The following is a 26,498-nucleotide window of genomic DNA, read 5'->3' as shown; positions in this document are numbered from 1 at the left end:
TGTACCTCTAAAAGAGGTAGAGGATTTGAGGCGCTGAATCCTTATAAAGCTATTTAATCAATTTAATCAAAAGGGAATTATGCTATATCAAATACAATAAAGAAAAAGCTTTAACCTCTAAAGGATGCAGAGATTTTACATTTTTTTTCCTCCTTGTTTTTTAGTAGCTATAAGTTCTTCACTTTCCCACCTACAGCTCCATATTAAGACTTGTTTTATGCAGGACCAATTATGCTTTGTAAAAATATCACCATATTACCACAAAGTCTATGGCAAAGCCAATTTTTTTTTAAATAATGTAATCTTGCAATTTATGCAGGTTTTTATTTCTGCAAATTATATGATGTTATTATTTTATTTACTCCTTTTTTGTCCCATAGAAGACTATTATATAGCTCGCTTTGAGCTCGCTTCAAAGTCCCGTAGCAAGGGCAGGACGTAAATGTATGCTGTGTGTCTCTAAGGCAGTGGTCTTAAATTGTGGTCCTCCAGATGTTGCCAAACTTTAACCCCCAGCATGCCCGGACAGCCAACGGCTGTCCGGGCATGCTGGGAGTTAAAGTTTTGCAACATCTGGAAGACCACAGTTTGAGACCACTGCTCTAAGGGGTTGGAACATATGGCTTCCTAGATAAGACATATTTATCAATAGAGCACATGGATGAGATTGTATATGTTTCTTATAACATCTTGATTTAGTTGTTGGAGTGTCACTGAAATACGTATTTACATAATGTCCGAGTTTGTTTACAGATAGTATTTGATGTATCTGCCTCCCCATATATTGTGTGATTATTGAATGCAAGAAATGCTTCATTTTGGCCAGAATTTCCGTTCTGCAGGAAACACACATGTTGCCAAGATGGCCTGTTTTATGCAGTTTGTGTCTTAAAGAGCTACTCTGGTGGAAAACTTTTTTTTTAAAATCAACTGGTGCCAGAAAGTTAAACACATTTGTAAATGACATCTATTAAAAAAAAAAAATCTTAATCCTTCCAGTACTTATTAGCTGCTGAATACTACAGAGGAAATTATTTTCTTTTTGGAACACAGTGCTCTCTGCTGACTTCACAAGCACAGTGTCCAGAGTAGGAGAAAATCACCATAGCAAACATATGCTGCTCTGGACAGTTCCTAAAATGGACAGAGATGTCAGCAGAGAGCACTGTGCTTGTGACGTCAGCAGAGAGCAATGTGTTCCAAAAAGAAAGGAATTTCCTCTGTAGTATTCAGCAGCTAAGAAGTACTGGAAGGATTAAGATTTTTAATAGAAGTAATTTACTAATCTGTTTAACTTTCTGGCACCAGTTGATTAAAAAAAAAAAAAAAAAAATATATATATATATATATATATATATATATATATATATACGTTTTCCACCGGAGTACCCCTTTAACCTTTCGGTTTCAATTCTTGCTCCTGTCCAGGCATTTTCTAAGCTGCTCTGTAGGACTTAATGAACCATAGCATTAGCTATTAAATATCTCTCCGCTACTGCAATTTAATGTCCTAACTGGGATTTATATACTTCACATGACTATTACTTTGGAATACTTTGGCACGGTTACTGTGATAAATGAATGCTTTATATATAGTGCTGTGTGATTGAGTTATTTTTCAATTTTGGCCACATCATTGTTAATTTAATCCCTTAAGGACCGACCCATTTTTTGCCTCTATGACCAGGCTCCTTTTTTTTTTTTATTTGACATGTAGCTCTTTGAATGGTAACAATTTTAAACGCTTTTTCTGAGAAGAGCGATTCTGAAATTTTTCGTGACCTATTGTACTTTATATAACTGGTGCATCTTTGTTGACACATGAAGCATTTTTTGTGAAAAACTTCTTAATATTGTGAAAAACTGGAAAATATTCTGTGGGTCAGTATGATTATGGCGATACCCATTTTATATAGCTTTCTATGTTCTTTTTCCTTTTCTGAGCAAAATTCTTTTTCTGCCATTTATTTTCCAACAGCCGTAACTTTTTTGATTTTCGTCCGACGTCGTTGAGTAAGGGCTTATTTTTTGCGGGATGAGCTGTACTTTTTATTGGTATCATTTTTGTGCTAAGTGCTACCTTTTCATCTTTTTTATTCCGCTATTTGTACCAAAATTGGCGAATTTTGCCCTTTTTTTATGTTTTTTTTTTACGGCGTTTTTTACACTTCATACTTTTATTGAAGAACTTTTAATTTCATTTTTTACACTTTTTACAGGTTATACTATGCTGCAATACATTTGTACTGTAGCACAGTATAACCTGATGAGCTGCAGACACTACAGCCTGTGCGATCCAGCCTCTGGCTTGATCTCACAGGCTTCCGTAGCAGACAGACAGGAGGTCATGATCTGACCTCCTGCTGCTATAGCTACCAACAGCGACCCGCGATTGTATCGCGGCACCGCTGTTGGAGAACAGGGGGAGAGCGCTCCCCCTTTCAACACCATAGATGCCGTGATCAGGATTGATCATGGCATCTATTGGGTTAATGCTGCCAGGACCGGCATGATCGCGGCGGGACTCCGGCTGTGATTGACAGCCGGGTCCCATCGCCGATCTCCTGAGCTGCCCGCAGCAGTGCCGGAGATCGCTATGACGTATGCATACGTCCAATTGCGCAAAAGTGTCGGATGATTGGACGTATGCATACGTCCTATAGCGGGAGGGGGTTAAATGATTTATGCTATATCTCCAAACCCCACAATTTAATAAGAAAGTTATTCTTGCTTGTTGACACTACAATGAATGACTTTTATTTATTTATGCCTACTAAATAAATAGTAATATGGGATCCTACATGAAGGAAAAAATAAAGGTGAATCAGTCTGATGAAATGTTGCAATGTTCACTTTTAGAAAGGCGTTTAGTATTTCCAGCACTAACAATGTTTCATTCAGTGATATAAAAATAACAAAAGGGACCTATGATTTAACTCTAAAGGGGCTCCTTTCCACCATTTACCCCCTTGACAGCTAGGATTTGAAAAGCTTGCGATTTTTGTCTACAGTATCACCTGCACTAAGCTGTCGGTAAAGACATGTAGTGTAGGTGACTCTGATGACAACGGTACTTACCTTGTCCCATTCCGTGCTGTTGTTCTCCAGCAATCCTCTATGACTTCTTCAGCTCTGGGCTTGGCTTGGAGCATGGATGGAGCTCAGTGATGTCACCGCTGCTGTTTGCGTGCAGCGGGACCCAGCAGAGAACAGCAGCGGGGATGTCGCTAAGCTCCACCCCTGCTGCAAGTCAGGCCCAGAGCTGAAAATATCAAGGAGGATTGTCAGAGAACCACACCACGGAATGGGACAAGGTAAGTATCTTTGTCATCAGTGTCACCTGCACTACCTGTCTGTACCAACAGGTTAGTGCAGGTGACACTGATGACGGATGTCCTTTAAAGAAAACGAACTAGGTATCTTATCACATAAATACAATACTAAGCAAGCTCTAGCATTTTTTCTTCCTTGTAATCAATTAGAACTATCCATAATATACAATATATCACAACAGCAGATCCAAGTAACTTAGCATCATTAATGATAAAGAAAACTATAAAATCCCTTTAAACATAGCCTATTCTCAAAGCTAGATATTTCAGTTTGGCATCATAGTGGCTCATTGTTTAAGCATCCATAGGATGTTTGAATTGTTTGTATTTTTGTATTGGTTTCCATAAACACATTGGAAGGTCAACAATACATTATTATATACATTACATACAGCGTAACATTAGATTACCTACCTAAAAAAATTGCTGTGTACTGTAATGTCCCAGTACAGAACATGGTTCTGTACTACCCTTGGGCCCTGTCAGGTTGAGTCCCTCAGTGACCTGGGATTTTTTCCTGCAGTGTCTCCCCTGCTGTTATTATAAGTGTCATTTATTGTCATAGGATTATGGTCAGTGTATTAATGTATAGTCCATATAAAGGACCTGTGAGATGTCTGAGGGACCTGTGGAATGCCACGTTATGCTGTCACATGATGTTATCCAGAGAGCACCAGCTTAACCTATGACCCGCAGCTTGACGAATAGGCTTTGGCTCAGACCCCCTCCATATAAGAGGGCGTTCATTATAATTGTCGCTCTTTTACCATCAGTCTTTACTGAGACCAGCCAACACCAGATACCTCAGTGCTAGTGACCAGCACTTGGAAGGCCGCAAGGCTACAGTCATTTCAGTAAATCAAAAGTCTATGTCTGCTGTCACTACTACCCATAGTCAAGTCCAGTCTAAAGTCAAGCCTAATGATAATTAATTGAAGTCAATAACCAGTCTAGTTGGTCCCAGCAAGCTGCAAGGTCTTTCTGTGTTCCTGGTCACCTCTCTGGGAATCTGGCCTAGCTGTGAAGATAATACCATCTAGCTAAACTCAGTAAAGCCTCTGTTAAACCATAACTGGTTGTGTACTCTCCTTTCACCACTTAGCCATTGGAATAGCGTACGTGTGGTTCCAATACCCAAAAACCACTCTTGGGTTGCGAACATTAGGGATTAACAACACCTTGACCCAGGGGTTAATACTATCTTGCCCCTCCACCTACACTGCTACACCCCGTAGTCCAGCCATACACCATGGGTCACCACAGTACTAAAATGTTCTGCAGCAGCTTTAGGTGTAGAACTGGCAGGAGTGCTGTAGGAGGAAAGCTGAGCAAACTCAGTTCATTCTAGAAAATGTAGAGACTACAAACCATTAAAACACATGGCCATGCTATATGCTTCTGAAACATTTTATTTATTTATTTATTTTTACCTCGTGTCAAAGTATCCCTTTAATGGTTATAAACACATAGAAAGGCAATTTGAGGTGGATGTACAAAATGTGTAAATGATTAAAAATACACACTGTTGTGTCATACAATACAGTACACACATGTTGTGTTATAGAATACAGTGTCCTTATTAAATGACCCTTTTATAGAATTTATCAATTTTCGGTACAGTGCTGCTCACTTTTTTACCTTGTCTGATTGATGGATTCCATTTCTTCAACAGCTTTTTAATTTGTCAGCCAGATGAATGCTATGTCATTGCTGGAGACCTTGATTGGAAAAGAAATGGGTGCTGTACATATTAAAGCTTTGATGAATGTAGGCAATTTAGAAATCTTCTTAGAAGTGATCAGGTTTTTATTCTGTATTTCAAATGTGCATGTAAGAATTAGAGCACAAATGACACTGATGATATACTGTGGCCACGGAAGGTGGCACCTGATTGAGGCCGAATTAAGAAACCTTAAAGGGAAACTGTCATGAAATTATTATTTTTTAATTATATTTTTAATAACATATTAGTAACAAGTGACACCATTTTTTTTTAAATAAATAAATTGTATGTAACCCCTGTGGAGTTGGCTGTATTATCTGAAATACCCAGTAGATGGTGGATGGAGACCATAAATGAACTTAGTATGCTGTTAATAAGGACTAGAGCTGTGATCACATCATTAGCAGCCATTTCATGAGAGATAATGCTGATTGGTGGAGACTTCGGTCACATAATTGTGACATCACACAGGTCCTGTACCCTGAGGATTTGTTCAGACTACCACAAGCTCAGCCAGAGAAAAGATGTGCTTCTAGCTGTGAGAGACTGCACCACAGAGACAGCACCTAGCTGAGAGAACTCACTTCACACAGGACCACACCAGCAGAGACCTGCTGGCAGAGGCAAGCACTGAGTCCAGACGTCTGGTGAATACAGTGAGAGGAGACTGCTGCTGGACTGACCTAGTTAACCCCTTAAGGACCGGGGGGTTTTCCGTTTTAGCATTTTCGTTTTTTGCTCCTTGCCTTTAAAAAATCATAACTTTCAATTTTGCACCTAAAAATCCATATGATGGCTTATTTTTTGCGCCACCAATTCTACTTTGTAATGACGTCAGTCATTTTGCTTAAAAATCTACGGTGAAACGGGAAAAAAAAATCATTGTGCGACAAAATTGAAAAAAAAACGCTGTTTTGTAATTTTGGGGGCTTCCGTTTCTACGTAGTACATTTTTCGGTAAAATTGACACCTGATATTTATTCTGTAGGTCCATATGATTAAAATGATACCCTACTTATATAGGTTTGATTTTGTCGGACTTCTGGAAAAAATCATAACTACATGCAGGAAAATTAATACGTTTAAAATTGTCATCTTCTGACCCCTATAACTTTTTTATTTTTCCGTGTATGGGGCGGTATGAGGGCTCATTTTTTGCGCCGTGATCTGAAGTTTTTAACGGTACCATTTTTGCATTGATAGGACTTATTGACTTATTTTTAAATGATATAAAAAGTGACCAAAAATGCACTATTTTGGAATTTGGAATTTTTTTGCGCGCACGCCATTGACCGAGCGGTTTAATTAATGATATATTTTTATAATTCGGACATTTCCGCACGCGGTGATACCATATATGTTTATTTTTATTTACACTGTGTTTTTTTGTTTATTGGAAAAGGGGGGTGATTCAAACTTTTAATAGGGGAGGAGTTAAATGATCTTTATTCACTTTTTTTTTTCACTTTTTTTTGCAGTGTTATAGGTCCCATAGGGACCTATAACACTGCACACACTGATCTCCTATGCTGATCACTGGTTTCTCATAAGAAGCAAGTGATCAACGATTCTGCCGCATGACTGCTCATGCCTGGATCTCAGGCACTGAGCAGTCATTCGGCGATCGGACAGCGAGGAGGCAGGAAGGGGCCCTCCCTCCTGTCAGCTGTTCGGGATGCCGCGATTAGCCGCGGCTATCCCGAACAGCCCGACTGAGCTAGCCGGGAACTTTCACTTTCACTTTTAGCCGCGCGGCTCAGCTCTGAGCGCGCGGCTAAAGGGTTAATAGCGTGCGGCGCCGCGATCGGCGCTGCGCGCTATTAGAGGCGGGTCCCGGCTTCACTATGACGCCAGGCCCGCCGTGATATGACGCGGGGTTACTTTTTAACCCCGCGTTATATCAGAAGAGCAGGACCAAGGACGTACCGGTATGTCCTTGGTCCTTAAGGGGTTAATGGTGTTGTGAGGGTAAGCCAAAAGCCTCTTCCCTGTTCCACTACAGGGCATCTGTCTCCTTACTCAAAGTAAAGACTCTGAGGTTCAGTGGCTTATATTACACAGTGCAGGTTGCTTCAGTGACACTGCGGAGCAGGACTTATAAGAGCCCCAACACTCCTATGTGCACCAACGGCCATTAGAGCGAAGATAAAGGGGTGGACTGCAGGTGTGCTAGTGGGTGGGTGAGCAAAATACACATTTGAATTGTTATCTGTGTTACACTATTGTATTGTCCTATGTATGTTTGTTAATTTGCTACATACTATATAAAGATTTTCTAGTAAGGCTGTGTCAGTCTCATTGTACCAAGTATGTTCCCAGTGGGACCCCACATCCCTACCCCAGATGCTCCACTGTGTGGAGGCACTGTCGCAGACATGTACCCCAGCTCCCAGATAGCGGAGGTTCAGGATCCACCTGTCGGACGTAGTGAGGTAGCTAGGGTAAGGGACCCCAGAGACACTAGTGGGCACTCCCAAAAAGTTATTAGAGGGTATGAAAGCATCTCATTGTAGGGGGTCTGACCGCGGGGACCCAGACAATCTTCTGTACAGCACCCCAGCTCTACCCGTGTATGGAGCCGTGTCACCACACCATGCATTCTCTATTGGAGCGATGGTGATACAGGAGTGCTGTACTTCGGCGCTCCCTTGCAAAAACACATGGAAGGGGCTTGTGCACAAGGAGAGCTTGGGAATGGTTCAGTACACTTTTCCTCTATCCATCACTTCTTTACAGCAGGAGCGCATCTCCAAGGATAGGGGCCAGAGCACATTGTGGACAATCATGCTGTTCCCACTCTTTCACTCGGTTAAAGGGAAAGTGTCATCATTTTGCGTTAATTAAAAAATAAATGGTCAAGCCAGTGTTTTTTTATTTTATGCAACTTTTTATTTTATTTATTAATAATGTTTTTGATGGGGGCTGCCATTACATAGAGCAAGAGTGATTAAGTTGTTTCACAACACCAACACTCTTGCTCTACGGTACTGACCGGACATAGGAGAATTGAGACGGAGGTGGAGGGCGACTTATTGACATTCATTACTTTGTGAAAAGCTGTATTCTGCGCAGGACCCTGTGCAGAATACAGCCTATGTCGCAAATGCAGAGGAGAAGGCCGCCATTATATTGAAGTCCAGAGGATGCTGTAGTTGTCTAAACCACCAGTGGCAGTATCTGGAAAGAAAGGAGGAGAAAAGGATGGCAGGAGCAGCAGAGGGAGGCAAACATGGAAGGGTAATCCTACCATGTGCCCTCCGGCTTTCTCCACTCCTCCTGCCTGTTTGCAGGATTTGTATAACTCCCATTGACTTGGAGCGTAGCAAACGGCGTAGCCCCGCCGTTTACCCTGTTTGCGTAACTCTGGTGTTGCGCAAACAGGGTAGCCGGCGGGGCTACACACTTTGTGCTACTCCTATTAAAGCCAAAGGGAGTTACGCAAAATGGATCTGCCTAGTGGAATTGAAAAAAACTACAAATCCCCGCCCTTTTGCACACAGACACAAGAGGGAGGTAAAGACAAGCAAGGACAGATTTTGCAGCAAGTCCCTTGCTTTCACCAGATTTCTCATGTTAGCTCCCTCTGCTGGTCAACAGTGGGAAAGTAATTTTTTTTATTTTTCATATTTTTACAAATGTTTTCAAAAATATTAAAAAAATTTGAGAAATGTATTTAACCTCTAAAAAAAATAAAATAACATTTGGAGACACATTCTCTTTAAGACAAAAAACTTCTATTGACATAATCTCCATCGTTTTATGTTTGTTCTAAGCTGCTGCAAACATCTTAAGAGCATTCTAGTTTTTTGCATGAAGATACTTGGAAACCACTGACTAACATGTCAGGACAAGAACATTCAGTGTCTGGTTGCCATGGGCTCCAAATAGCCGCAAATTCTGCAATACAAAAACGATTTCTTAAGTGAACTACTTTTATTGCTTCACGTCATTTCTTCCAATTACTTATGCTTCATGTGAAGTAACATTGATAAGACATGGCTTTTGACACTTGTTTTGTTTTATTGTTAGCAGTTCGTGATGGTTGTGATGATGTGATAAAGTACTTTGGTAATACGAAGTGACAGCTTTGCTGTAATACACCAATAACTGAATGTATTTTCTTTGTAGCTGGGATGACAGCAGTTCTGCTAGCAGTGGCCTTAGTGACACCCTTGATAACCTCAGCACTGATGACCTGAATACATCCTCTGTTGGGTCCTATTCCAATGTGGTTTCTCCTAGGAAAACTAATCACACACCGGTAAGTGTTGGCCAATATTTCATGAATCCATTATACTTGGTCATGCTCTGTGTTATTAAAGTAAAAGTTTACAATGTACTACAGATTTATTGTAAAGGACCACTAAACACCAAAATGAAAGTGATGCTATATGAAGCGTGAAGGTAAAAAATTTGTGTTTGTTTACTGTTACTCTGACATTTCTTCTTAAATCTAAAAATGAAAATAATGCTGAGTGAAATGGAGTGTTTATGCATGGAAGTAATCTACATAGGTCATTAATTCCAAAACAATCTCTACTTTGGTACCTTAAAGGGGTACTCCACCCCTAGACATCTCATCCCCTATCCAAATGACCCCCGCAACCTCATCTGCGGCACCCCAGACATCCGGTGCACAGAGCAAACTTCGCTCCGTGCTGGATGACTTGTGATGTCAAGGCCACGCCCCGCTCGTGACATCATGGACATGCCCCCTCAATGCAAGTGTGGTGGCCCTGTCCGGCAGCCTCCCTTCAGTGTCCCCTGGGCTCCCTTGTACTTTTTTCCCACCTGTACATATGTTCTGCATTGTAATGTATTATAAAATGTCTTGTTGCTTTAAAAGTTGTACCATGTGATATGTCACGTGATTGTTACCCAGGAGGTATCAGTTAGCAGTTGACCCCAAGGGTGACCTATGGGCCCCTGCTAGTCTCCATCATATAAGCCCTGGGTGGAGCTAGCTTGCTCTCTTTGGAGATAAGTCTTTGCTGAGGTCAGTCATGCCTAGTGTGTGTTCCCAGAATGTTGTAGGCCTCAAAGTCAAGTCCTGCAGCCACCATCAAATGCAAGTAAGCTACAGTCATTGCATTTGTCAGTCTTCAGTCAAGTCAGTCCCTGTCAGCAACTGTCAAGTCAGCGTGGCCTGCATTACATTGTTCATGTCCTACTACAAGTCCCAGCAGGCTCTTAATCCCTTAAGGACCACGGGCGTACGGGTACACCCTGACTCCCTGGTACTTAAGGATTAAGGGCGTACCTGTATGCCCATGGGAATTCCAGGGCCCGCCACTCACCAGGCAGGGACTGGACCGGGATGCTTGCTGAAATCTCTCAGTAGGCACCCCGTGCAAACCCCTGGGGGTGTCCGGAGACCCCCAGATCAGCTATTTGTGACGATTCCGAGTCAATCGGGTCACCAGTGACCCGGAAAAAAAGGGTTTGCCCCCCCATGTGAATGTACACACGAACGAGAGTTTACAGTGAGTTTCTAGCTGCAAGTTTTAGATGCAGCAAATTTCCCATTGCAGCTCAAACTCCCAGCGGAAAAACACATAATAAAAAGTAAAAAACACTACATATACACATATCCCTACACAGTTAACTCCCCCCCCCCACAATAAAAATGAAAACATCTGGTATGGCAGTGTTTCCAAAACGGAGCCTCCAGCTGTTGCAAAACAACAACTCCCAGTATTGCTGGACAGCCATTGACTGTCCAGGCATGCTGGGAGTTTTGCAACAGCTGGAGGCATCTTGTTTGGGAATCACTGGCGTAGAATACCCCTATGTCCACCCCTATACAAATCCCTAATTTGGGCCTCAAATGCGCATGGTGCTCTCTCACTTTGTAGCCCTGTCGTATTTCAAGGCAACAGTTTAGGGTCACGTATGGGGTATTTCCGTACTCAGGAGAAATTGCCTAACAAATGTTGGGGGCTTTTTCTCCTTTTACCCCTTATAAAAAGGTAAAGTTTTGTAAAAAAAAAAAAATTATACTAACATGCTGTTGTTGCCCCATACTTTTCATTTTCACAAGAGGTAAAAGGAAAAAAAAAGACCCCCAACATTTTTAGCACAATTTCTCTTGAGTACGGAAATAGCCTGCGGGCGCACAAGAAGGCTCAGGAGTGAGAGTGCCATGTACATTTGAGGTGATTTGCACAGGGGTGGCTGATCGTTACAGTTCTGACATAAACTAAAAAAAAAAAACACCCACATGTGACCCCATTTTGGAAACTACACCCCTCACGGAATGTAATAATGGGTATAGTGAGCCTTAAGACACCTGAAAATGCTGGCGTTATCCCAAAATTTTCATTTTCCCAAGGGGTAATAGGAAAAAAGCTCCCCATAATTTGTAACCCCATTTCTTGTGAGTATATAAATACCCTGTGTGTGGACGTAAAGTGCTCTGCTGCCGCACTACAGGGCTCAGAAGAGAGGGTTTGCCATTGAGCTTTTGGAGAGAGAATTTTGCTGTAATTGTGCATTTACAAAGCCCCCATGTGCCAGAACAGATGAACCCCCCTACATGTGACCCCATTTTGGAAACTACACCCCTCAAGTAATGTAACAAGGGGTGCAGTGAGCATTTACACCCCACAGGTGTCTGACAGATTTTTGGAACAGTGGTACATAAAAATGAAAAATTTTATTTTCATTTGCACAGCCCACTGTTCCAAAAGTCTGTCAAATGCCAGTGGGGTATAAATGCTCATTGCACCTATTGTTACATTCTGTGAGGGGTGTAGTTTTCGAAATGGGGTCACATGTGGGGGGGGGGGGGGGGTCCACTGTTGGCACCATGGGGGCTTTTTAAATGCACATGGCCCCCAACTTGAATTCCAGCCAAATTCTCTCTCCAACAGCCCAATGTCGCTCCTTCTCTTCTGAGCATTATAGTCATCTGTGGGGTGGGATGTTGGTTGTTAATGCTCACTGTACCACTTGTTACATTCCTTGAGGGGTGTCGTTTTTAAAATAGTATGCCATGTGGGGGGTTGCTGTTCTGGCACCATAGGGGCTTTCTAAATGCGACATGCCCCCCAAAAACCATTTCAGAAAAACTCACTCTCCAAAATTGTTGCTCCTTCCCTTTTGAGTCCTCTACTGTGCCTGCCAAACACTTTACATCCACATATGAAGTATTTATTTACTTGAGAGAAATTGGGTTGGATTTTCCACAAGAACATGCGAGTGTAAAAAATGAAGATTTTGAATTTTCTCCTTCACTTTCCTGCTATTCCTGTGAAACACCTAAAGGGTTACACACTTAACGAATGACATTTTGAATACTTTGAGGGGTGCAGTTTTTATGATGGGGTCATTTATGGGGTATTTCTAATATGAAGGCCCTTCAAATCCACTTCAAAACTGAACTGGTCCCTGAAAAATTCTGATTTTGAAAATTGTGTGAAAAATTGCTGCTGAACTTTGAAGCCCTCTGATTTCTCCAAAAGTAAAAACATGTCAACTTTATGATGCAGATATAAAGTAGACATATTGTATATGTGAATCAATATATCATTTATTTGGTATGTCTATTTTCCTTACAAGCAGAGAGCTTCAAAGTTAGAAAAATGCAAAATTTAAGAAATCATGCAAGTATCGGCGAAAATTTACCACTGAGAATGTCACGAAAAAACTGTCTCAGAATCAAATTCATAAGTAAAAGCATCCTAGAGTTATTAATGTTTAAAGTGATGGTGGTCAGATGTGCAAAAAAACGCTCTGGTCCTTAGGGGGAAAATGGGCTTGGTCTTTAACCCCTTAAGGACGCAGGACGTAAATGTACGTCCTGGTGAGGTGGTACTTAACGCACCAGGACGTACATTTACGTCCTAAGCATAACCGCGGGCATCGGAGCGATGCCCGTGTCATGCGCGGCTGATCCCGGCTGCAGATCTATTCAAGTGTAACAAAAAATGTAAAAACATGTAAAAGTAAAAGTTAAAAAAAAGTGAAAAATCCCCTCCCCCAATAAAAAAGTAAAACGTCCGTTTTTTCCTATTTTACCCCCAAAAAGCGTAAAAAACATTTTTTATAGACATATTTGGTATCGCCGCGTGCGTAAATGTCCGAACTATTAAAATAAAATGTTAATTATCCCATACGGGGAACGGCGTGAACGAAAAAAAAAAATAATCCAAAATTCCTACTTTTTTAATACATTTTATTAAAAAAAAAATTATAAAAAATGTATTAAAAGTTTTTTATATGCAAATGTGGTATAAAAAAAGTACAGATCATGGCGCAAAAAATGAGCCCCCATACCGCCGCTTATACGGAAAAATAAAAAAGTTAGAGGTCATCAAAATAAAGGGATTATAAACGTACTAATTTGGTTAAAAAGTTTGTGATTTTTTTTAAGCGCAACAATAATATAAAAGTATATAATAATGGGTATCATTTTAATCTTATTGACCCTCAGAATAAAGAACACATGTCATTTTTACCATAAATTGTACGGCGTGAAACAAAACCTTCCAAAATTAGCAAAATTGCGTTTTTCGTTTTAATTTCCCCACAAAAATAGGGTTTTTTGGTTGCGCCATACATTTTATGATATAAGTGATGTCATTACAAAGGACAACTGGTCGCGCAAAAAACAAGCCCTCATACTAGTCTGTGGATGAAAATATAAAAGAGTTATGATTTTTAGAAGGCGAGGAGGAAAAAATGAAAACGTAAAAATTTAATTGTCTGAGTCCTTAAGGCCAAAATGGGCTGAGTCCTTAAGGGGTTAAGGGGTTAAAGGGGTATTCCAGGCAAAAACTTTTTTTTTATATACCAACTGGCTCCAGAAAGTTAAACAGATTTGTAAATTACTTCTATTAAAAAATCTTAATCCTTCCAATAGTTATTAGCTTCTGAAGTTTTCTGTCTAACTGCTCAATGATGATGTCACGTCCTGGGAGCTGTGCATGCTCCCGGGACGTGAGTCATCAGAGAGCAGTTAGACAGAAAATAACAACTCAACTTCAGAAGCTAATAACTATTGGAAGGATTAAGATTTTTTAATAGAAGTAATTTACAACTCTGTTTAACTTTCCGGAGCCAGTTGATATATATAAAAAAAAGTTTTGGCCTGGAGTACCCCTTTAAGGTCTCTGAGTCACTGGTCACCTCCATGGGCCCTGGCTGAACTGTATAGACTTTACCATCTGTCTATCCTCAGTAAAGCTACGTTATCAGTAACTTGGCGTTGGATTCATTATTGCCCCCGTGCCTAGCCCAGGATCTAGTGGTATACCTTTGGGTAGTATCGAAGATAAACCACGCCCTGGCATCATAAATACAAGGGTTAATTCCATCTGCCCTAGGGTAACAACATCTGCCCTCATCACTCCCCGTTACCACACAAGTCTATGGGAGGGGCCGAGATGGCCGTCACACCCCCTCGCATAGACTTGCATTGAGGGGGCATGGCCTTGATGTCACGAGCCTCAGCCGCTGCACCCGACGCTCTAAACGAACACCGAGTGCAGCAGGAAGATTGCTGGGGTCCCCAGCGGTGGGACCCCGTAATCAGTCATCTTATCCCCTATCCTTTGAATAGGGGATAAGATGTGTAGGGGCAGAGTACCCCTTTAACTGCCAGAAGAATTTGTGTTTCCATTATAAATTCTTCCCTCTATACTCAATAACATACTGCGCAGGGTCTGTGCATACTACAGCAAGGCCTCTTGTGGTTCTACTTAACAGATCACAATAGAACCCTAAGATGCACAGTAGAACCTCAAAAATAAGCATGCAATGAGTATCACAGACATACAACAGAAGATAAAATGCTAATGACACAGATCTTTAAACACTAAACCCACAGAGCCACCCTGGCATGTTTCGCTCAAAAGAGCTTCATCAGAGTTCTGGTTACATTTTCTTGTAGGGATTAAATAATAGGGTATTAACGATCCCTTCTCTATGTGGAGTTGTTAGTTTATAACTTACCTGAGACTCTACTGGGATGCTTTTCTCTATTGGTTCCCTTATGCACTGTACACACAATATTCATTGCATATTGTATATAACACATTGTACCCATATGACCTACAGTGTCTACTAGTGATTATATTCATTACATTTTATTAACTTAATTCTTCATTAAATTGATTTGCCCCGCCGCAGGTATGTTGCAGTATACTGTATGTCAGCATACTCTTTTATAGAGATCCTGATGTTTACCTCAGACTTGCAGCCTGAACATGATGTGACTGGGGCCTAGTCATAATTATAAAACCCAAGTCTAATGCTGTGTAGTCTGATTTATTTTCATTTGTTATGTTTTGAATTATTATTTTAACCTTTATTTTAGTTTTGAGTTTTTATTGTAAGTACAAATATTATTCTATTGTAGGAACCTTTAAGCCTCACCTATATGGGTAAAGGGGGTGTATAATGCAGCACAAAATATTCTTTTCTGCAATATATTTTTGGACATATTTATTGAGTGGAAACAGTGACATCTGTTGGCCACATTGTTTCATGAACCAATAGTTTTAAGAAGATCCTGAGATATCCTTCAGTAAATTCAGTAATTTTAGTCACTTTACTCGCACCAAACATCTATGGTGAAAATTGCAAATTGATACTTTAGAAAGTGCAAGACATCTGCATATACAGTCGACATACAGCCTACGCTAACATTACAGAATAATTTGGAAGCCCTTGTTTATGCTTATTATAACCTTTTTACCATGTATGAATTATCCTCATCCCCCCCCCTAAGGGCCGATTCTTACGACCTGTTTTCTGAGCAGAATTCCATTACAGAAAATACAATAGCCTCTTACTGTTTTAATGGTAATCTGCTGCACCATTCACACAACGGAATTCTGCCATGGAAATTCCAGATCCCAGACTCTGCCAAAAGAATGAAAGAGACCTCTTGAATATGCATTGGCTTCTATAGCAATGGCGCATTTTCAAGTGATCCTAGTGCCAGCTTGTTCTGTAGGCACCTGCTACAGGTGGTATTCTGTAGTGTGAGTGAGCCCTAAGTTAAGCAAGTGATAGATCAGTGGTACTGAACTTTTGTCCCAAACCTTACACTATTAAGTATCAGTGACTTACACTCATCTAATAAGATGCACATTGAGATGGCAAAGATGGCAGTGTTAATAGGAATATACTGGAGATTCTGCACACAGAACAAGCACGCAGCATAAGTCAAGGGAGTATTATAACTCTGCTCCTAATCACTGTCTGGACATTTTCACTTTACCACTGCACTTCAACTTCAGACAAGGAAGAAATATCTTGAGCAACACTCTATACATGGGGGTACATACAGATAGATCTTAATGGGAAGGGGTCTGAGCTGTCAGGAGGGATTTAATAGGGGATGATGTAATCCTGTAGTTCACAGAAAGTCAGCCCCACAGAAGAGACTAATCTTTTGTCTACACAATAATGAATGTAATATACTGGCAGTTCTGAAAGGTGGAGACATGACCCAGCTACAATAACAAAAAAGGCTATATATGTAGCTATGCAGCAGAGCTAGGTTAATACAATTTACACTGCAGGAATATTGCTGGTGAGTAAGCAATATAATAGAGGTCCAATACAATTTGTTGCCGGATTGCTTCTTTATTTTTATTTTTATTCAATAATTTGCTACTTAAGAATAAAAAACAATCCATATAGCTATGCTTAATATTCTAACTAAATATATGTCCTATATGCTGCAGCTAAGGACAGAATCTGAGAAGTCTTGGTGCAATGATGAGCTGAAGAAACAAGATGATGAATATGACATCAGTATAGAGAGTGGTAAATGGAAAGGACTTTCATCTGGACTGTCAGAAGACTCTGAAAAGGGAGGACAAAAGTCTTTATCTGTCTCTCAGACTGGGTCATGGAGACGAGGAATGACTGCCCAGATAGGAACTACATCATCCAGGCACAAATCTGGAAGCAGCTCCCTAAAAACAGGTATGAAAAATTGGAAAACCTACTTTATGTATTTTTTTTCTCCTGTTTTGTATTTATTCTTTCTAAAACATACTTGTTATTTATTATATACTGTATGTTATAATTATTATGATTTTGTTTTTTTACAACATTTCCTTTATTATGACATATCTCATCTTTTGCCAACAGGAAAAACAGATGATGTAAAAGCCTCTGAAAAAGTCAAAGCACCACTCAAAGGAGGCCCATTGCAGCGCTCCCCCTCAGATGCCGGAAAAAGCAGTGGGGATGAAGGTAAAAAGCCACCTTCTGGAATTGCACGACCAACAGCTACTGGTTCATTTGGCTTTAAGAAGGCTGGAGTTAGTTCACCAACCATAACGGGAAGTGGGGCTACAATTACTAGTGGATCAGCTACACTTGGGAAAATGCCCAAGTCATCAGGAATTGGAGGAAAAGGTGCTGGTCGGAAGACAAGTCTTGATGGATCACAAAACCAAGATGATGGAGTATTGTTATCCAACTCCAAAACCACTCTGCAGTATCGCAGTTTACCACGTCCTTCCAAGTCCAGTACTAGTGGGATTCCAGGAAGGGGAGGACACAGGTCAAGTACAAGTAGCATTGACTCCAATGTCAGCAGCAAATCAGCCGGTGCAGGAGGAACTAAACTAAGAGAACCGTCAAAGATCTCGGAGCGCTCCAGCCCTGTCAATATCAATCAAACAGACAAGGACAAGGAAAAAGTGTCAGACTCAGAAAGTGTCTCTTTATCAAGTTCTCCTAAATCAAGTCCGACATCCGCCTGCGGTTCTCAAGGTCTGAGGCAGCCAGGATCAAAATATCCCGATATTGCTTCTCCAACATTCCGAAGGTGAGACAATGTTTATCACTGGCTGTCATATATTGTTTGCATCAGTAGGGATTTTACAATGGACTGCATGTAAAGCTATGAGGCTCTTTCTATTGTATGTAGCATATGAAAACTTTATGAACAGTTCCATAATGTCTATGAATAAGTTCTAGATTTAAAGGGGTAACCCCACTTCACTGTTTCAGGTAAACAGTGTAGCTCACGAAGCTATGCCATTTGTGTAACTCCCATTATAGTGAATAGGAGTTTCGCAAATAGTATAATTTCCCCACTTTAGCTGCTTTAGGCTTTTCAAGCATCTTCGACAGCCGCAGACAGGCAGAGGTTGTCCTGAAAACTTAAAGGGGTACTCCACTGGAAAAAACATTTTTTTAATCAACTGGTGCCAGAAAGTTAAACAGATTTGTAAATGACTTCTATTTAAAAATCTTAATCCTTCCAGTACTTCTTAGCTGCTGAATACTACAGAGGAAATTCTTTTCTTTTTGAACACAGAGCTCTCTGCTGACATCATGACCACAGTGCTCTCTGCTGACATTTCTGTCCATTCTAGAAACTAAAGTTGAAAGGACAAGCGCTCCATAGAGTAGTAACGTTCAGATCCCGTGGTGAGAACCGTATATAAGTAAATTGCTCACCTTGGGTTGTTTTGCAACTTCATACACAACAATGATGTAAGCGTAAGGTAGTAGGTCGTCCAAGGCCCTCCGGTAAATATATGGCATTAGAGGATAAGGCTTCAACAGAACCCGGCTCTACGGCACTGATCGACCACAACAAGTGTAAGGATAAAAAGGGATTTATTTGACCAAAATACAACGCGTTTCACTGCACATGCGCAGGTTCTTCAGGCATCTTTTGAAGCCTTAACCTCTAATGCCATTCTATAAACTGTCCTGAGCAGCATATGTTTGCTATGGGCATTTTCGCCTACTCTGGACAGTTCTTAAAATGGACAGAGATGTCAGCAGAGAGCACTGTGCTTGTGATGTCAGAAGAGAGCTCTGTGTTCCAAAAAGAAAATAATTTCCTGTTGTATTTAGCGGCTAATAAGTACTGGAATGATTAAGATTTTTTAATAGAAGTAATTTACAAATCTGTTTAACTTTCTAGCACCAGTTGATTAAAAAAATGTTTTCCAGTGGAGTACCCCTTTAAACCTGAATCTGTCAGCTTTATTTGCTGCTCTATTTGCAGTCTCCCAGCCCATCCTAGACATACATTTAGAGCCTTGACCCCTTCAGCAACAGTGTCTATAGCTTATAGCAGAAAATACATCTGACGTATTTGATTTAAGGACATCTATAATAAAGCATAAAAAATATAATGCAAATGACGCTCTTCATGCATGAGCCATTTAAGCATTGTGCTTTTTACACATGGCGGAACACTCAGTATAATGCCTCCCTATAGTACAGTACAGAAGTATTCTCCCTTACAAACCAATGATCACATCTGAAATAACTTTACTACAGCTAAGTGTGTTATCATGTGATGATAATTCATGAACTTCAGAGAGGAGTCTAAGATAAATCTATTTAATAAGAAAACCGGGACAACACTTTAACAAGTAGATTAAGCCGTTCTTAAGTCTTTACTCAAGATCAGTAATCCCTTATATTTATTATTTTTTTTTACAAATTCTGCTTTAAAGCTTATTATGTGATACTGTCCACTTAGATTAATATGAATACAAATATTGAAATACAGAAGCTTATCTCAGAATTGCTTGTTTGCCATGTGTAACTGTCTCCCTCTTGTGGACAAAATAGATATTTCAGTATCTTCTTCTATTAATACTTTATGCATGAATTGTGCTGTTTAATAAGATACTAGGAGAATCTGAGCAAATGAGTGTACAAATGAGTTTGTATTTGTACATGTACAAACATGAGGTCACTTTGCCCAGTAGACCTGGTGCTGAATTTGTACATCACTTGATCTTGTGACAAAGACATGTAGCCACTGTACAGCATGACTTCTGTACAATGTAGAGACAGAGAAAGAAAATTACCAATCTGCATTGTTGACTTACTGTGACTAGAAGACTTCTCAAAAAGGCACAGGGTCATAGTTAAAAGAGAAGCAGATATAGTAGTCATTAAGTCACTACTAAATCCTGAAAAATAGGGAATCCAAAGGCCAGTATTAAAATAGCACATGGGGGGGAGTAGAGATAGAAATACCAAATTTTACTTCTTTAATGGTAATTACATTTTTATTACAGATATATTAAGAAGTTGATTTATTTACTTATTTATTTGTAATATTTCAATATAAACTCTGGTGTGTGAACATGTACTATTTATAGCCATTATCCAACTTCTGTATGACATTTTTCATCAGATTTCTGTTCTGTAGATGTCATCTCTAGTTTTCAGTTGTCCCTGATCTAGTAGGTACAGCCTAACCTCTGTTATATCTCTCATATACTGCACACACGCAGAGGGCAGTTTCTATAGCACGTCATTAGAAGTAGCAGCAGCATGGAAGAAATTATAGAGCGGTACTGTGAAGTGTAAACTGGGGTGCTGGATTCACATTCATAAACACCTAAAAGAAAAGAGCCACGGCACCAGTTGTTCTTATACAAATGAAATCTTCTTTAATGCAGCATTGCAGGACACATAGAGGTGGAACAAATCGCCAAGAGCGCTAGTTTCACGTCTTGTGACGCTTTGTCAAGACATGCTGGGAGGAGATGGAGACCCATCTATATCCTCCCTCTAACCAATCAATATAACACACAGTAAAATTACTTACAAAATGCAAAAAACTATCAAAAATACACAGATTATTAATTAATAAAGAAGTAGAGATGAGCTAAATTACAGTGATTCGATTCATCACAAACTTCTCGGCTCGGCAGTTCCTGACTTTAGCCTGTATAAATTAGTTCAGCTTTCAGGTGTTCCCGTGGGCTGGAAACTCTCTCCTATGACTGTATCCACCTTTTCCAGCCCACCGGAGCACCTGAAAGCTGAACTAATTTAAAGTCAGCAACCGCCGAGCCAAGACGTTTGTGACAAATCGAATCACTTAACTTCACTCATCTTTATAAAGGAGGTATCAAAATGACAACAGAAAATTAAAGGAATTATGATAAGCCATTGTGGTTATTCAGACCAAGAGCACCTGTTGCTCCGGTACAAATGATCCATTTTGCCTCGGCATGCAATCATTTAGTATGATGGTCCAGACCTCCTTCTGTGTACATAATCCTCTGCAATCCTAGAAACCTTAGTGCATTACTGTTGCTATTGTGCATTTCTTTAATATGAGTGATCAAGTAAGGACAGCCTTTACCAGTCCTGATCGAGTTGGTATGTTCACGGAACCTATGTAGAGGACGGATCGTTTTACCAATGTACATAATACTGCATATACCACAAAATCCGAGCGACAAGTAATAAAATCTGTTACATTATGATTAATACATACCAATTGGATATTAGTAGTGTCTTCAAATTGTTTACAAAATGAACAATGCTTACACTTAAAGTTCCCTTTTGGGAGACTATGCTGTATCCAATTGTGACGGACCTGTGGAAGACGACTCTTGACTAGTTCATTCCTTAAATGGGCACTGTCACCAACTTTTTTTTTTATATGTTGTAGTACATATGTACTACAACATATCTCTAATATAGTGTCATTATTTTTTTAATTTATTAACATAGTGTAATTTACATTTGAAAACCGGCCACTAGGGGGCTCCCTCCTAGTGGCCAGCTGCAACCTAGCGTGACGTCATGCCTGAATTCGGACTGATGCAGGCCTGGCAATCAGTCCTTATTCACTCAGGCTGCGCTCGCTCCCTGCCTGTCAATCAGACAGGCGGGAGCGAGCGATGTGAACGCCAGGGCTGCGTTCATTGGCTACCTGGCCTCGCAGCTGCCTCATTGGTTGCCCGCCCACGGCATGTAGTCTGAAGGCAGCATGGCACTGAATCTCAGTGCTGCGCTGATGCTCCAGGACTATACATGTCCTGTACGGGTAAGTGAGATCTTATTTCACTTACCCGTACTTTATTTCGGTCCCACACCCTGTGAATACCTGCGTCCGCTCCTCCCCCAGCTTCCAGAAGATTTCCGAAGCTAGAGCTGGGGGAGGGCAGAGCAAGGGGAGAGAGGAGGTACACGCCCCCTCCCTCCTCTCCCCGAGCTGAGGACGTAGATCTTTATGGGGAGAAGTACTCGCCCCCTCCTTCCTCTCCCCTCCCCGAGCTGAGGATGAAGATCTCCACGGAAAGCCAGAGCAGGGGAGAGAGGAAGCCAGAGCACTGTTCCTCATCTCCCCTGCCTGAGCTCTGACTGTGTTTACTGTACACAGACTGGGGATTCATACACTGCAGGGACTGGGAATAAATCTCTGCATGGGGATGATTTCTATGTGAGAAGGAGTTATAGTCCCTGTTAGGTCTGTGTGTATGCGGGAAGTTGTAGTCCCTGTTAGGTGTGTGTATGCTGTGAGTTGTAGTCCCTGTCATATGTGTGTGTATGCGGGGAGTTGTAGTCCCTCTTAGGGGTGTGCGTATGCTGGGAGTTGTAGTCCCTGTTAGGTGTGTGTATGCTGGGAGTAGTAGTCCCTGTTAGGTGTGTGTGTATGCTGAGAGTTGTAGTCCCTGTTAGGTGTGTGTGTGTGTATGCTGGGAGATGTAGTCCCTGTTAGGTGTGTGTGTGTGTGTATGCTGGGAGATGTAGTCCCTGTTAGATGTGTTTATGTATGCTGGGAGTTGTAGTCCATGTTAGGTGTGTGTATGTATGCTGAGAGTTGTAGTCCCTGTTAGGTGTGTGTATGCTGGGAGTTGTAGTTCCTGTTAGGTGTGTGTATGCTGAGAGTTGTAGTCCCTGTTAGGTGTGTGTGCTGGGAGTTGTAGTCCCTGTCAGGTGTGTGTGTGTATGCTGGGAGTTGTAGTTCCTGTTAGGTGTGTGTGTATGCTGTGAATTGTAGTTCCTGTTAGGTCTGTGTGTATGCTGGGAGTTGTAGTCACCTGTTAGCTGTGTGTGTATGCTGGGAGATGTAGTCCCTGTTAGGTGTGTGTATTTATGCTGGGAGTTGTAGTCCCTGTTAGGTGTGTGTGTGTGCTGGGAGTTGTAGTCCCTGTTAGGTGTGTGTGTGTATGCTCGGAGTTGTAGTTCCTGTTAGGTGTGTGTGTGTGTGTGTGCTGTGAGTAGTAGTCCCTGTTAGGTGTGTGTATGCTGGGAGATGTAGTCCCTGTTAGGTATGTGTGTGTGTGTGTGTGTGTGTATGCTGGGAGATGTAGTCCCTGTTAATGCTGGGCGTTGTAGTCCCTGTTAGGTGTGTGTATGCTGGGAGTTGTAGTCCCTGTTAGGTATGTGTGTGCTGGGAGTTGTAGTCCCTGTTAGGTCTGTGTGTGTATGATGGGAGTTGTAGTCCCTGTTAGGTCTGTGTGTATGCTGGGAGTTGTAGTCCATGTTAGGTATGCATATGCTGGGAGTTGTAGTCCCTGTTAGGTGTGTGTATGATGGGAGTTGTAGTCCCTGTTAGGTGCGTGTGTGTGTGCTGGGAGTTGTAGTCTCTGTTAAGTGTGTGTGTGTATGCTGGGAATTGTAGTCCCTGTTAGGTGTGTGTATGATGGGAGTTGTAGTCTATGTTAGGTGTGTGTGTGCTGGGTGTTGTAGTCCCTGTTAAGTGTGTGCGTGTGTGTATGCGGGGAGTTGTAGTCCCTGTTAAGTGTGTGTGTGTATGCTGGGAGTTCTAGTCCCTGTTAGGTGTGTATGATGGGAGATGTAGTCCCTGTTAGGTGTGTGTATATGCTGGGAGTTGTAGTCCCCGTTAAGTGTGTGTATGCCAGTGAAACACTGGTGTATGCCCTACAGAGGTGTGGTGAACTACAACTCACAGGAGACTACAGAGGCAGCGTGCTGGTGTTATACCACAGACTGAAGACTCCTGAATGACACATGCTGGGAGTTGTAGTCCCTTTTGTGTGTGTATGCCAGTGTATCCCAACCAGGGCTGAGTTATATTAGTGTGCTGTGTATAACGCTGTATATATATATATATATATATATATATATATATATATATATATATATATATATTAGTGTGATGTATAATGCCGGTTTCCTCAAGCTGCAAGGGGGAGGACGAACTGCATGAGCTGGTTTCTGCTTTTTCATGGGGTGTTCATTAGCCCTTTAAAGAGGACATAGAAATGAATGGGGTTTGTACAGGACATGAACATCACTCTATGAACCCTGTGCATTTCTATGTCAGCATTCATGCAAGCTTGTAGAAATGCATGAGGTTCATACAGGGAAGCAGAGATGCACGGGGTTCATACAGGGAGCAGAAATGCACAGGGTTCATACAGGGAAGCAGAGATGTACAGGGATCATACAGGGAAGCAAAGGTGCACAGGGATCATACAGGGAAGCAGAGATGCATGGGGTTCATACAGAGGCCTTCATGTCAGCGTGTATTGTACTGCAGCTTTGAGAGAAAATCATGTCAGGAGGGACGTACAGGAGAAATAACTCTGTAGCATGTACAGCTTCATGCAGGGGAAATTGAGAAGGAGGGGAAAACGGATTTTGGCGGCGGCCGCCAATTGAAATCTACACTTGCAGAATTCTGCAAGTGGAGTTTTAGATTAAATCATTAACCTGTCTAGGACCAAGGGCGCACCTGTACGCCCTCAGGGTTTCCGGTCACCACCGGTTACCAGGCGGTGAACGGAACGGGATGCCTGCTGAAATCAGGGGAACTGTGATGTGAGCAGCGGTGGTGGTCCCTTACCAACTGCGGGCAGCAATCCTCCTCTAGGTGTGGCGGGCGGCGATCGTGCTGTTGACGGGAGCCAGGAGTCGAATAGTTGCCTAGCAACATCTGGAGGCCGACAGTTTGGAGATGACTGTACAGTGGTCTCTAAATTGTGGCCATCCAGATGTTGCATAACTACAACTCACAGCATGCACTGACAGACCATACATGCTGGGAGTTGTAGTTTTGCAACAGCTGGAGGCTCATTGGTGGCTAAGCACTGAGTTTGGTTCTGTTACCTAACTGGGTGCTTCCTCACCAGTGTGCCTCCAGCTGTGGCAAAACTACAACTCCCAGCATGCACTGATATCCGAAGGGCATGCTGGGAGTTGTAGATATGCAACAGCTGGAGGTACACAAATACAACTCTCAGCATGCCCAGACAGCCATTTCCTCTTTGTGCATGCTGGGAGTTGTAGTTATGCAAGATCTGGATGGCTACAATTTAGAGACCACTGCACAGGGATCTCCAAACTGTGGCCCTCCAGATGTTGCTAGGCAAGTACCTCACCTCCTGGCTCCCATCAACAGCACGATCGCTGCCCGCCACACTTAGAGGAGGATCACCGCACGCAATTGGTAAGGGACCTCCAACGCTGCTCACATCACAGTTCCCCCCGCTCTGCCCGGACTACCGTAGGTGGGTAGAGCGGAGGAACTAAATTTTAACCCTCGCGCCACCTCCCCGATCTGCTATTGGTCCATCGCTTCTGACCGGCCAATGACAGGGGTGGCACCCTTGCCACCTCACTCCTATCACTTCAGGGTGATCGAAGCTGTCTTTGACAGCCCCGACCACCCTTATTTACCGGGTCACCGGAAACCCATATGACCTGGAATCACCACAAATCTCTGGTCTGAATTGACCAACATGGGGGGGCCTCTGGAGCCCCCCAGGCACAGGATACCTGCTGAACGATTTCAGCAAGGCATCCCGTTCCGTTCACCGCCCGGTTACCGGAGGTGACCGGAAACCCTGAAGGCGTACAGGTACGCCCTTGGTCCTAGACAGGTTAATGATTTAATCTAAAACTCCACTTGCAGAATTCTGCAAGTGTAGATTTCAATTGGCGTCCGCCGCCAAAATCTGTTTTCCCCTCCTTCTCAATTTCCCCTGGATGAAGCTGTACATGCTACAGAGTTATTTCTCCTGTACATCCCTCCTGACATGATTTTCTCTCAAAGCTGCTGTGCAATGAATGCTGACATGAAGACCTCTGTAAAAACCCCGTGCATATCTGCTTCCCTGCATGAACATTGTGCATTTCTGCTTCCCTGCATGAACCTTGTGCATCTCTGCTTCCCTGTATGAACCCCGTGCATCTCTGCTTCCCTGTATGAACCCCGTGCATCTCTGCTTCCCTGTATGAACCCCGTGCATCTCTGCTTCCCTTTATGAACCCCGTGCATCTCTGCTTCCCTGTATGAACCCCGTGCATCTCTGCTTCCCTGTATAAACCCTGTGCATCTCTGCTTCCCTGTATGAACCCCGTTCATCTCTGCTTCCCTGTATGAACCCCGTGCATCTCTGCTTCCCTGTATGAACCCCGTGCATCTCTGCTTCCCTGTATGAACCCCGTCCATCTCTGCTTCCCTGTATGGACCCCGTGCATCTCTGCTTCCCTGTTTGAACCCCGTGCATCTCTGCTTCCCTGGATGAAACCCGTACATCTCTGCTCCCTGTATGATCCCCGTGCATCTCTGCTTCCCTGTATGAATGCTGGCATATAAGTGCACAGGGTTCATGCAGTGATGTTCATGTCCTGTACAAACCACATTCATTTCTATGTCCTCTTTAAGGGGCTAATGAACACCCCATGAAAAAGTAGAAACCAGACCGTGCAGTTCGTCCCCCCCCCTT

At 42.1% G+C, this 26,498-nt stretch overlaps 1 protein-coding gene across 7 annotated transcripts in view; it reads left to right on the top strand.

The window, feature by feature from the left end:
- Positions 1 to 26,498, top strand: part of NAV3 (neuron navigator 3) — a 642,886-nt gene that overhangs the window by 512,915 nt on the left and 103,473 nt on the right. For all 7 annotated transcript variants that reach the window (XM_056574065.1, XM_056574060.1, XM_056574058.1 and 4 more), the window contains 3 exons: positions 9,184 to 9,316; positions 16,752 to 16,995; positions 17,164 to 17,848. In XM_056574065.1, coding sequence (XP_056430040.1) covers positions 9,184 to 9,316; positions 16,752 to 16,995; positions 17,164 to 17,848 — 1,062 coding nt within the window. The remainder of the gene's footprint in view (positions 1 to 9,183; positions 9,317 to 16,751; positions 16,996 to 17,163; positions 17,849 to 26,498) is intronic.

This window comes from Hyla sarda, chromosome 4 (assembly GCF_029499605.1).
Source record: "Hyla sarda isolate aHylSar1 chromosome 4, aHylSar1.hap1, whole genome shotgun sequence".
Classification (NCBI taxonomy): Eukaryota; Metazoa; Chordata; class Amphibia; order Anura; family Hylidae; genus Hyla; species Hyla sarda.
The sequence above is the reverse complement of the archived record's forward strand: the minus strand, read 5'-3'. Positions and strand labels throughout refer to the sequence as shown.